This window comes from Sturnus vulgaris, chromosome 3 (genome assembly GCF_052056855.1).
Source record: "Sturnus vulgaris isolate bStuVul1 chromosome 3, bStuVul1.hap1, whole genome shotgun sequence".
NCBI classification, from domain to species: domain Eukaryota; kingdom Metazoa; phylum Chordata; class Aves; order Passeriformes; family Sturnidae; genus Sturnus; species Sturnus vulgaris.
In genome coordinates, this window is record NC_142245.1 from 10,849,528 (window position 1) to 10,861,939 (window position 12,412).

The following is a 12,412-nucleotide window of genomic DNA, read 5'->3' on the forward strand; positions in this document are numbered from 1 at the left end:
ACTTTCCCAGCCACTCCAAACTGATTTATATTTTACAAGTACTGTGAGAGACGAAATTAATTATGTACAAACCATGCTAGTTCAATATTAGTACAATTTACTTGCTCAAGGGCCTGAAAACCAGTGCAAATAACACCATTTTGGCATTTCTCTCCATCTGATATTATGACCCTGTAGTATATTTGTTCATGTTAAATAAAATGGTGACTTCTAAAACACCCTGTGAAAAACTCTGAACCTTCGCAGGAAAAGGAAAGGGCCTTAGGAACAGCAGCAGGATTTCTGACATTACTGCATACACCCAGGGAAGAATTACCAGTGTTCACAGGTGTGTGATCCAGAGCAGAAGGAAAAGGAAAGGTGCCATGTCAGAGGAACATTTTATAATGCAGGAAAACAAAATTCAAAGGCCAAATGGTATGTGCCAAAGACAACGAATGAAAAAGCATTTTTGCAGATACACAGCACCAGATTCAGAGAGGGTAAAATGCAAGAAAAAGAGTAAGAGGTTGTAGAACTGAGAAGTGTCTTGTCAGGAGGTCAACAAAAACTGAAGAAGTTAAAAGTAATGAAGAGAAAAATCCATCAGTAGCACAAAGCAAGAAGCATGGGCAGAAGCCCAAATACAAAAGAAGAAGCAATATCACATTTGATAGACAGCTGGAAGATGACAGCCCAGTGCAAGAAATAAACAAGTAATGCACTAATCCAGGCATCTGCAGGCTGCAGCTCTAACTTTGCTTTTCTAGCTAATGTTTTTCTATATCACAAAAATAATTAATTAAAAAAAAATAAAGCCCCAAAATGCAAACAGCACAACCTTTTCACTTTAGTAGCTGGCAGGATGGCAGATTTCCACCACCTTCCCTCCTCCTCTCTTTTTAAGAAGTCACATATTTGTTGAGCATGAACTAGTTATGTTTGAACTAAAGTTATAAATTCAAAGATTAGGGAAAAAAAAGCAATGCCCAAACCATGCTATCAAGTGTATCTTCTTTAACATATTGTTGAAAATCAACGTGCAAACACTCATTATTGCAATTTTCAAAGGATCAAGATTCAAAGCCGTTTACTTTTTTTGAGTAAAATTTAAAACTTGCTGTCAGCTCATTAAATATACCACATGGCTTGACATCAACCCCTTCAAGTGTTAAATGCTGTATTTAAGCATTCTGTTCAGTAAACCTCTAAGTTCTTAAAATGCACCTTTAAACTGCTTACTCTTTTTCCAGAGCAGCACTTGAGAGATTTTTTTTCCTCTCTCCGTAAATGACACAAATTTTCTTTAGAATTACTTACAGCACAGAATTCTTCAAAGGATATTCTTCCATCACCATCCTTATCTGCATTAATTATGGTTTTATCTACAATTTGCTGTAACTGAGTGTCTTTGAGATTGTTCCCAACCATCATCTTCAGCACCTGGAAGAGCTCTCCATTTGAGATATAGCCATCTTTGTCCATATCATAAATGCGAAAAGCAACTACAGAAGAAAAGAAAAAAATCAAAAATAAATAAACCAACCATTTGATAGCAACTGAGCAATACCTGCTCACTTTAGAAAACACCTGAAATTGTTTTAGCAGTAAAAGCATTCTATTAACACCAAAAAAGAAAATCTTCCTCACCACAAGTAAAGCATCCAGCCAGCAAAAAAATTACAACCTTTCAGGAAAGGGATGACTCAAAATCCCATCTGGTTACTTAGCTGCAAGCAACTTGGCATCAAGACTGAATTTATTTTTAAACATTTCAGTCTTGGTTACTGGAAGCTACATCCATAACTGAACCTGTCTCTTTTCTAAGCCTGGGTTTGGAGACGCAGTTCTGAAACAAGAATTTAACTTTCCTACTGCAACAGCAAAGAATTCTATTCTTAGGCCCTGTAAGTTCATAGAACTATATAGGCAAGCTGTTCTTAAATGAATTTGCTTTTTTTAAAAAAGAAAGCAACTGAAATTCTTCAGAAAGCAACCAACCTCCTCCAACGTTCCCTGCAGAAAAGAGTACTAATTTTCACACAAATAAAGGACAAATAACGGAAAAAGCTTACAATCTAATTTCATGATTTTCCACTCTTTACAACAATTTCGATTTGCCAATTTCCTAATCTTAATTTACAAAAGTGTGTTTTTGAGGATCAGAAAATTTTTGTTAAAGAAAATCAAAATACTTACACCTCAATTTCTGTTCTTTATCTCCTTTGACACTGAACTGGGAGACTCCTTCTATAAATTCTAAATAATGCAGGGAAAACATGTATAAAAAAAGCATATTTTTTAATAAACAAAGAAGTCAACAGAACATTTTAGACAACTTAATCTTTAAAATTCAAATGTTAAAATATTGCTGACCCTTGTGACACCTAAATGTCTGTGTACTTGATATTTAATCTTCTTCAGTGGGAAGAACCCCAAATCCAATGCAGCACTTATTAAACAGACTTGGTCACACTAGGATTTAAGTAATACTGGTGCTGGACCTTCACAAGAGCCTGACAGAAAAGTCTGAGATCTTTACTAAAGCTACTCCTGTTGAGACTCTAATTGTACAACTCCTCTCAATACTAGTTTCTCAATGTAAAGAATTACATTGAAACTGGAAACTGCTTTTGAAGAAATACTAAAATAGTATTTTTCTATAAAAGAAAATTGGTTTTGCCAACTTCCTGTTCCCTCCCAAGAGGAACAACTCTTGATAACTGTTTTAATCACAGCTCAATGTCACAGATCAACATTGTTCATGACTATTTTTTACAAGGAATTTTGAATGTCTCCATGCAACAATTACTCCTTCTGATCAAAGCTCAGCATTCTGGTTATACTGTAGCTATCCCTATAGACATTTAACGGGTTTTGCAAAGGTTAGAGGCTCTTGTGTATTAATATCTTATTTAAAATGTCAGTCTGTCAGTATAAATTAGATTTAAGCACTTTCTCCATTTAAAAAAATGCAAGACTGAATAACCTTCTCTAGTCATAAGCAACAAGAAATACTAAGTATTACCTTGAACAGAAGTTATAAACATTATCAGTTCTCAGGTCAGAGACTGTTTTAAGATGAACTAGTGACAAAGATTATAGCCTGCCACCCCTTTTAATCATTAATATTTAAAATTAGTAAAATGTTGAGAAATGTACTATATCAAATCTAGGTTGTTTGGATTTTTTTTTCTTCAAGTGTCAATCTAAGATCTACCTAAAAAGAATCCCATAAAAGAAGTATCAACAGAAAAACCTAGAAAAACCTGCTTTCTAAATACTGCAAAGGACAGATTTCATTTGGATATTTGGATAAATACAACTTATGCAGAAACACACTATTTAGCCTACCACACTTTCTTCAGTCTCTCCTCAGCATCAAAAATAAGAGTCTAAATTGGTGTATTTTAAGAGATATATAATGAGGAGTTCTCAGTCAGCATGACCTTAAAAGCTATTACTAAACAATCTGGTCTTTTAAACATTTCACTGAGGAGTGCCCTAATGCAGAGAAACTAGTTTTACTGGTATTTAGTTTCACTAGGATTTAGCATCTTATTTTAACAAATCATCTTCACCTCTCCTCTCTCAGATGAAGAAAAACATTAATTCTAAAGCTCTAGTACCACCACCTGTCACAGAACACTGTGTCTTACCTTTGAAATCCACTTCTCCATTGCCATCTGTGTCAAATATATCTATTACTCGCTGTACTAATGGGTTCTGTTGCAATTCAGGTAAAGACATGAACTCTTCCACACTCAGAGAACCAGAGTTGTCCAAATCAAGCTTCTTGAACCTCTTTCCTAGTCGTTTTATCTCATCAGCATCAACTGAAATGAAAAACAACCCCATACTTATTCTCAGAAAGGCTTCAGTAAACCCTTTGCAGTTTAACACACGGCACATTTCATTGCTTTCCTACAAGATTTTTTTCTACTTTATTATAACTATTAGACACCTATAAAGATAACATGAAATTCTGAAGACAAACACAATTTTATTTTAAATAAGACTTACCTTTTTTTCTCCCTGCACCTGCCATAATACAGCTATTAGCCTTGTGACTCACTGAATACCACATGCTGACACAACATTTTCAAGGATTAAGGATGCTTAGCTAGTTAGTTCTTAGACAGCTCTTACAAATACCAGCTATGAAGAAATTAAGGAAGAGACCAAGTGTTCTCTGAAGGAGCTAGCATTATGTTCACACTAGACTAATACAGTACGTTAGAAAGACAATTATATTCAACTTAATAGAAAACTAGTGCTTCTTCAGCACACCCAATATGAGGTCTCCTGGGATATGTGTTAAGTTAAGCAGGTTAACAGTTTTACTGTTAACAAGTTCGCTCTCACCTACTCAAAACATCCCTCTGACTGACCTAAGATCATTTTTCCTCTCCATCTCACAGACACAACTGCAGCCACAACCTGCATACAGCTTTTTTTTTGTCCCAGAGATTAAAATAGATTCAGGTTCTGCAGCAGCACCTTTTCATTTAATCTCTTCAAATTTACAGAGAATCTAATTAAAGCATATACCTAGTACTCTATTTTACACATCGGACTATGCCAAGAATAGACTGAACCTGTGAATCCATAAAAACAATCAAAAGCAATCTTGTACTTTGCTACTGCTGAAAAGCTTGAAAAAATTTCCCCATAACAACCTGAAAATATCCTGTCAACAGCTTAATTTACGAGATCCAAGTCTGTTCACATGTTGTTCATAATTTTTAGCTATGAAGGAGGAACTGAGGTTCTTAGGAATCCTAGAAGGAGCCCAGCACAGAGCAAACCACAGCCTTGTAGAACCTAAGGCTGCAAACTCCCCCTACCAACCTTCTCCTTAACATGAGCAGTTCCCTCCATACTTATTAGTTCCATTTAGTAGTGTGTTTGCTCCAATAGTAATAAATTTTATCTTATCTTCTACAAGGCACATACATCCACCTGATCCGTTTCACATCACATTAGTACCTTCTTAGGCTTTTGTAGAAGTGCAGCATAAACCAAACAGCTGAGTCTTTCCAATACATAAGGTTGGCTGACCTTGGTAGCTTGATGTTTTGAAACTGTAGCCAACTCAAAGACCGGAACCTATACCAACAGTAACCAACTTCCTCTTCAATTCCTTGATATCCTTGTCTAAAAACCAATGAGATAGAGAATCCTCAGGACTATACTGTTTCAGAATTAAAGAGAGCCTGACAGAAGTCCAAAGGCACAAGATGATTTTCTGACATTCTGCAGTCAGTCTGTTACTGCTTGCAAATGCAAAGGCAAAGGGCAAAAAGCAGTCTACAGTTCCAGAATGATCTTCTCCTTGGTGTGCCAGAAAGTGACAGACCTGATTCTGCCTTTAGGGCTACAAAAGTAAGACTAAACAATTTGCTTTCCTCGGTTTCTAGTAAGCAGTGTGATATTTCACATAATCAACCTCTCAACTGAACTGAAATACTCCTTTAACCCCAGTTTGTGCAGAAGCCTTGAACATGCCTGGAGGTGTGCCCTGAATAGTAAATACCACAGCAGTGGCAGCAGCAGAGTGCACAGCTACCCAGGAACCCCTCAAGGTGACACAGAAGGAGACAGAGCACCACATAGTAACCTGGATGTAGAACATCACCACGTGACTAAAATAATACAGTATTGAAGAGGAATGGTAAAGCAGAGCTCCACGGGAAATTTTATGAGTTCCATCAGCACAAAATGCTGCTTCTCATCAATACACTGAAGGTATTTGCCAGCTTTTGCTTCTGTACACAGAAACTCTTTTGCTTCCACTCATCCTCACTCCCAGTCCTGCCACAGGACAATTACTGGGCCTGCCCCATTTTAGTGCAAAGATAGCACCGTGGCAAGCTGCAAATGTGACAAGCTCTACTTGCAACTCACATAGAAAGAGTTGATACCCTCAAAAAATCGTCACAGCACAAGCATTTGAAAAAGCATAGAAATATTAAGGGTGGCTTATCACACTACCTATGTAAGCACATTTCCCCTTGTAAAGTAAGTATATGAACGGACCTAATTTATACCCTTATTACTTCACTTTAAAACAACTGAACAGCAAACTGGAAGTATTGTCTATGGTGTATATAATGCGCTGTCACTTTCTTACCAGATCAGTAGACTCTCACTTCCAGTATTAATAGAAAGACTAATCTTTCCATTTTGGTCAGTTCTAAAGCCTCCTAAGCAACCTGAAATATTTCATAGTTCGGCAATTTCACAAAATCACAATGGAGAAAAATGATGGAAGAATTAACACAGCTGGATCTCTTCTCCCTTGCCACCAAAGCTAACGAGTTAATGCCAGTTCTATAACATTTCTAAGTAACATATAAAAAACTCATAAGTACCAAAACACAGCAATGACATTTTCACAAGTCAGGATGGAAAGATGGAGCTGCCTGAAGCAGGACTACAGACCTCTGATCATCAGGTAACACCGTTTCCTCACAACCCAGAGGTCACATTAAAGCAGTCTTATTTCATTACTTCAGTTACATTTCCTGGTTTGGGAGCTCAAGTTCACACCATTTTTTCTCACAAATATAAGAGCAAAGACTGAAAGTGACACCCAGAGTTCTGTCAATGTTCTGCTATGAAGTGGAGCTAATTACCACATATACAAGACACTCACACACTGTTACATAGCTTAAATTGGCACAAGCTGGCACAAAAGACAGACAAGACCAACTTTGCCATTGCAGAGAGACGTGCTAAGAAAACAAACTGTTGTCAGAAAGGTATTTTATCTCCAGTAATACATCTCTAGCAAGAGCTACCAATGTGAACTACAAAAAGAACATTTTCTTGCAGCATTCAGAAACTGATCCACTGGACACGATATTAACAAGCAATACTGCTCTGCCATCATCTGCTGGGCACAAGAACCACTCTGGGGTTAACTAGCCTCACATTTACAGTTAACAAAGTCCTTAAATTCAAAACCTACCAAGTGTAAGAGAAGAATTTTTTTGTTTTGGTTTAAAGATTGTAGGCAAGAAGGTCAAGATTATGGATGATAAACACAAGAATCGGATCACAGGAAGGGGAGGAGGTTGCAGAGGCATATAAGAATATTTCTCAAGAATGTTTGTGTTTTGCTGAACTGTAACAAAGCAACAGCTGCCACAATTATGAAATTAAGGATACCTGAAAACCGCTAATTACTCTTTCTCCACATATACGCACATCCCATTTCATAGCTCATGCCAGCTCAACTTCAATGTGCAGTCCAGGTACAAATATCTGGCAGCTGTTCCTACTAGAAATGGAATTACAAGTTTCTCATTCCAAATCTTGAAACATTCAAGCAAAGGGTTTGCCTGCACTGGAGATCTGAGAGAGGTTCTTTTATTAAGGGGAAAAAAAAAGTCCAAAAACAGTACTGAAAAAAATTAGCATCTCTGCCAAAAGCTGACCAAACAGCAAAATTCTTCCAATGTTTTGTTTCTGGCAATTGATACACCATGAACGACAGTACTTGGAGGAGGAAATAATGAAAAAGCAAAGTAAATGCAGGACTAAGAAAATTTTCCTTAATAGTTCATGGGCATATAAACCTCTGTTCCTAATGAATCTATCTGGATAAACATGAGATCACTATGTTCATAACTGACTGTATGAGAATTTCATATCAGAATTTCATTATTTTTCCTTAAATATATTGCAGCCACCTCACCTACCATTAAATCCTTTCCACAAGCTGAATTTTAAAAAGCTCATACACTTGAAAAAAAAGTTATTTCAGTAGCATCTTTGTCTTCATAGAACAGCTTTAAGAAATAAGAACAAAAATATAAAATAAGGGATGAATACATCACAGTATAATATGCCTTAGATTTGCATACCTTCTGGCTATTCTTTTAGTTCACAATCTTCATTTCTCGTGACCCTCTCTGCTTATGCTGAATTGACCTAAAAACTACGCAGGTCTTCTGGGGCTTAATGTTTGTTTCTCTTTTGGATTTTTTAAAGGAAAACAGCATACATTTATGTATAACAGCAGATTTCAATAATATCTTACTCATTTTTGGTTAACATAATCTCCCAGAATGCACATATACAACAGTTTCTATCCAAGATAGATGCTCCCCCTTTTTACAAGGCCTTTATATTCCTTGTCTTATCAACAGACTTTCTTAAAATTCCACACCACTCTCACTGAAGTACAGAGCACTGAATTAAATTCTTAGTGTCTCAACAGAAAAATATGGCTTTGTGCCCACACAAACTCTCTTAAGTTCTGGTGGAAATGCAAGGCACAAGGTAATTCAGATCAAGGGAAAGCTGAGCTGGAAGGACTGATGGTGGCAGTAGCAGACAGAATTTAAGACCAGCTCAGGAGACCAGGAGAGATAAAAACACTAGGAAGTAAGTCCAAGTTCACTGTAGTGTAAAAAAGGGTGATACCACCACAGTAAAATCAGGAGAACTGAGCTTTGTTTACACTGTTTGAGGCAGTTTGCCTGTGACTCATCACCACACTGAGCAACCCTGAGCATTCCTCTACCTCAAATACGAGTTAGCCTTTTTTGTGCTGTGCTCCCCAGCTGACAGGGGACTCTGTGCTTCCTATGCTTTTCAGCAGAATTGGACAGCATCCCATCACCGTGGCACTCATGCCTGAGCTCACAATCTTACTGACTGGCTGGAAATAATAACTGCTCAGTGCTTTTCTTTAAAACCCTGCACAAACATAAAATTCTGCACTGTTCTAAATCACTTAGAATTATTTAAGTTTATTTCATAATCCATTTTGAATTTTGTTCCCCTTGTAATTAATATAAGTCAGGTGTTAACTAGTTCAGGTACTAAGGATTTTTTTGTTAAAGAACTGTCAGTACATTCAAAAGATTCCTCTTCCATCCAAGTATTAAAATTCTCAGGGCCAACACCTGCTTCATCTCTAGAATCCATTTGCATATATCTAAAAATATGATGAATCAGGTTCAAATGCTTCCAAGAAACCACATGCAAATGCTTTGCCTCACTCCCATTTTAGTGCAGGAGTCTTATCTCCCAGTTGCTCACTTTCTAATATGCTGATCCACATTACTGAGTTCCTCACTTCTTCCCTCAACACAGCATTAGAGGATGATCCATTAGATTTTAAAACAATTCTGTTTCAAATTGTTATGCATGTAACTGATGCACAGGTAAGACTGTAAAAACTATTAAAGTGGCAAAAAGCTTTATTAGAAGCCAATTTCAGTGTACTCTATGTTGAAAACAGTCCTTTCAGAAAAAAAAAAAGTTTAATTATATTTTCTCCAGTTAATAATAAAGGTGCATAACTAACTTTATATTAATGTGAGAGCCAAAGGTAAAGAATGCCCTAAAACTACAGATTTCTGAAATCCACTACATTCAGTGATGCTTTAACAGGATAACTCCTTATGTATTAAGATGTATGGTACAACCATTGCTGCAGAGCACACAATATACACACAGGCATCTGCAAAGGGTACAGACCTTAGGAAAGCTGTACATCTTTCAGAAATTAGGTGCTGAGCACTTCTGAAATCAAAATGTTTACCCCTGTATTTGAAAGGTTGGCATTTCAGATAATCTTAGAATACTAGCTCAAAGATTTAATTAACAAAAGCCAGATCAGAGCATGGTCACAGAGAACCCCATTTCCACTAATTTTTCAAACATTAAATCATCATGGACAAGAATATTGCAAAGGTATTAGGAGACATTTTGTAAATCAAACATGTTCTGAAATGAATTTTAAATGTTTCCAGACTAGTTTTCCCCCAGAAGAATGTATTGCAGAGATCTCAAAATAAAACAGACCGTCAGCAAAACTCGCACCTCTACCTACAGTCTCATCTGATTCACGAATATAACGTTTCAGAGTGGCAACCAAGGCAGCCATTTCAGTTTTGGAGATCAGATTTCAAAAAGATTACGCCCTTGAGAACACATTCAACCACTTGTCTTGTATATGCTTACACACAGCTGGCCTAATCCTTTTCATTACTTCAGATGTGTCAATTATAATTTCCTAAGTTAGAAAAGAGATACTAGTCTTCTTATTCTAAAATCCAAACACTCTACAGAAGAGTGTTTATATTAAAAATACTACACTATAAACTATTCTTCACTCTATTACAAAATAATTTTCTCTACATCTTTTTGCTATGATAAAAATTTTCTTATGGATAATTTGACAGATTCTGGCTGACATCAAATTTTCACCATGGAAAGCAGTGGTAGGTTTTCAGTAATTTCTGGCCCAGCACAGCTGAGAAACAAAACCAAACCACTCTAAGGAACAACACTAATTCACCCTCTGAGAAGCATGCTAAAATAAAAGGTTAAAAGAATATGCTTGAGTATTTAATGGTGTGTACTTCTCCGTGGTATCCTGAATTTGCTTTGCGTAACTGCCAACTTTAATACAAAATTATTCTTAGGAGACACCAAAGTAGCAACTGTAGCACCAACCAGATGTTATGACCCAATGCCTCCCCTCAAATAACATTAATACATTATTACTAACTGGCAATCTCCAAAAGGTGAAAATTCAAAATCCATATCAGATGATCTTCAAAGACATTTTTCTGGTCTTGCCTTAATCTTTAGACCTGTCAGTGACAATTTCTGGGAAGCAGCAGAACACTTAACATTTGAAGAACAATGTGAACGTCTACTCGGTGGTCTTGCTTCCAGAAATGCAGCTGTGCACATCTGTGCCCGAACTCCCCGGCTTTCAGAATACTGAAGCACAAAGAATCTTTAAGCACTGCACTATCATTGCAGTGGCTGGCCCCATCCAAGCAAAGGGACAGTGATAACTCAGTTTTCCTGGTGTGTTATACTGCCCAGGGACACAGCTAACCTTCTGCTGTGAGAAAGGCCATCAGAGCAGAAAAAGCTTTAATCATGCAAAACTTCACATTTAAACAACAGCCTCAACATACAGTTTAATCACAGAATATAATGCAAAAATTCTCGCTTTCTCTGCAATAAAAATGGGCAAACAAGCTTAATAGTAAACCTTTAGGCTGCCCATTGCTACCAATGAATATAGCTTGTCCTAGAATCAGAAGTTAAGGATGGCAACACACTGCTTAGAACTCTGACACTGACACAACTAGCAGAAAAAATAATTCTTCAGAAACCAGTCTGTCCGTAACAAAACACTGACCATGGAGCAGTCATTTCAGACTGAGATATATATATATGATTCAGGAAACACTACTGAAGTCTTCATCAAATACAGAACTCCAACTGTATATTCACATTTAACAAACTATACTGAGAGCATTACACAGCTATGCATGATAGTCTTAGCTGTTTGCAAGCTTATGACTCAAATTAGGATCCAGGTACATGTCCCCTACTGGGCACAGAGGACTTGCAAATTACCAGCTAAAGCCTCATTTCTCTGAAAAAACATATTTAGACAAAGATTTCTCTATGATCATTTATTTTCTATTACAGTTTGAGTTACGAGAGCCAGAGGCCTGCACAAGCACATGACAAACACTCTGAAAGCACCTAGAAAACAGTCCCTCTCTTGAAGAGTTATCCTGTTCTTTTAAAAACAAGATCTGATTCACCCAAGATCAGAAATTTTATCAAGTGGTTCAGAAGACACATACACACGTCTACACACACTTTGGGGCTGATTTTCTATTGAAGAAATTCATTCAATAGAAAACGCAACTAAGAATAGGTACGCATAGCACAACATCACAAGGACATTTCACAAGACAACCCTTTCTTTGGTCAGCTTAAAGCAAAGAATATTTTGTCATTTTTACAGAGTAGACTAACCCCATGAGGTGGAGCAACGAATTTTATTCTCACGTGGCCAAAAGCAAGTAACACCAAGTGGGTTCTCACCTAACTGCTTGTCTGCAAGCATACACAGGGGAAAAAAGAGCTCATTTAGTCTCAACCTCTCCCATTCTGAGGGCACAAAGCCAGTTTAAGCAATATACTTCACTCCTAACACAGCACAGACTGCACCATGAGCTGCTCCACAGCCCTGAGCAACTGGCACCAGGACTGATGGAAAAGTCCCACCAGCTGAACTACACTTCACCCTACAGACATCAAGACTATCATAAGTTTGTTTTATATTCTAACAGAAGACTCAAAGAAAACCCTCAAAACCTTAAGTGATATTTATTTTAAAGATGGAATGATTTTTGATTTTACAATCTAACAGCAAAAGCTGTTTTATTTCCATAGGTAATTTTTAACCTTTTAATTTTACTCTTAATTTTAATTATATTAATTTTAATTATACTCTAGTATATAAACTGCATAACATACACGGAAATTGTACATATCAGCCCCCAAACAAAATTCACTTCTGTAACAATACAGTGTAGCAATTGAAAAAAACTTACAGTGCGAGCACATTTCCAAAGGGTAGCTTGCCTCATTTCCC

The 12,412-nt window shown here is 36.9% G+C and overlaps 1 protein-coding gene across 1 annotated transcript in view; it reads right to left on the bottom strand.

Moving 5' to 3' along the window:
* The window catches only part of PPP3R1 (protein phosphatase 3 regulatory subunit B, alpha), a 38,590-nt gene that overhangs the window by 2,250 nt on the left and 23,928 nt on the right, over positions 1 to 12,412 (bottom strand). The window contains exons 2-5 of the mRNA XM_014892850.2: positions 12,372 to 12,411; positions 3,639 to 3,815; positions 2,179 to 2,238; positions 1,300 to 1,484 (exon numbers count right to left, since the gene is read on the bottom strand). Coding sequence (XP_014748336.1) covers positions 1,300 to 1,484; positions 2,179 to 2,238; positions 3,639 to 3,815; positions 12,372 to 12,411 — 462 coding nt within the window. The remainder of the gene's footprint in view (positions 1 to 1,299; positions 1,485 to 2,178; positions 2,239 to 3,638; positions 3,816 to 12,371; position 12,412) is intronic.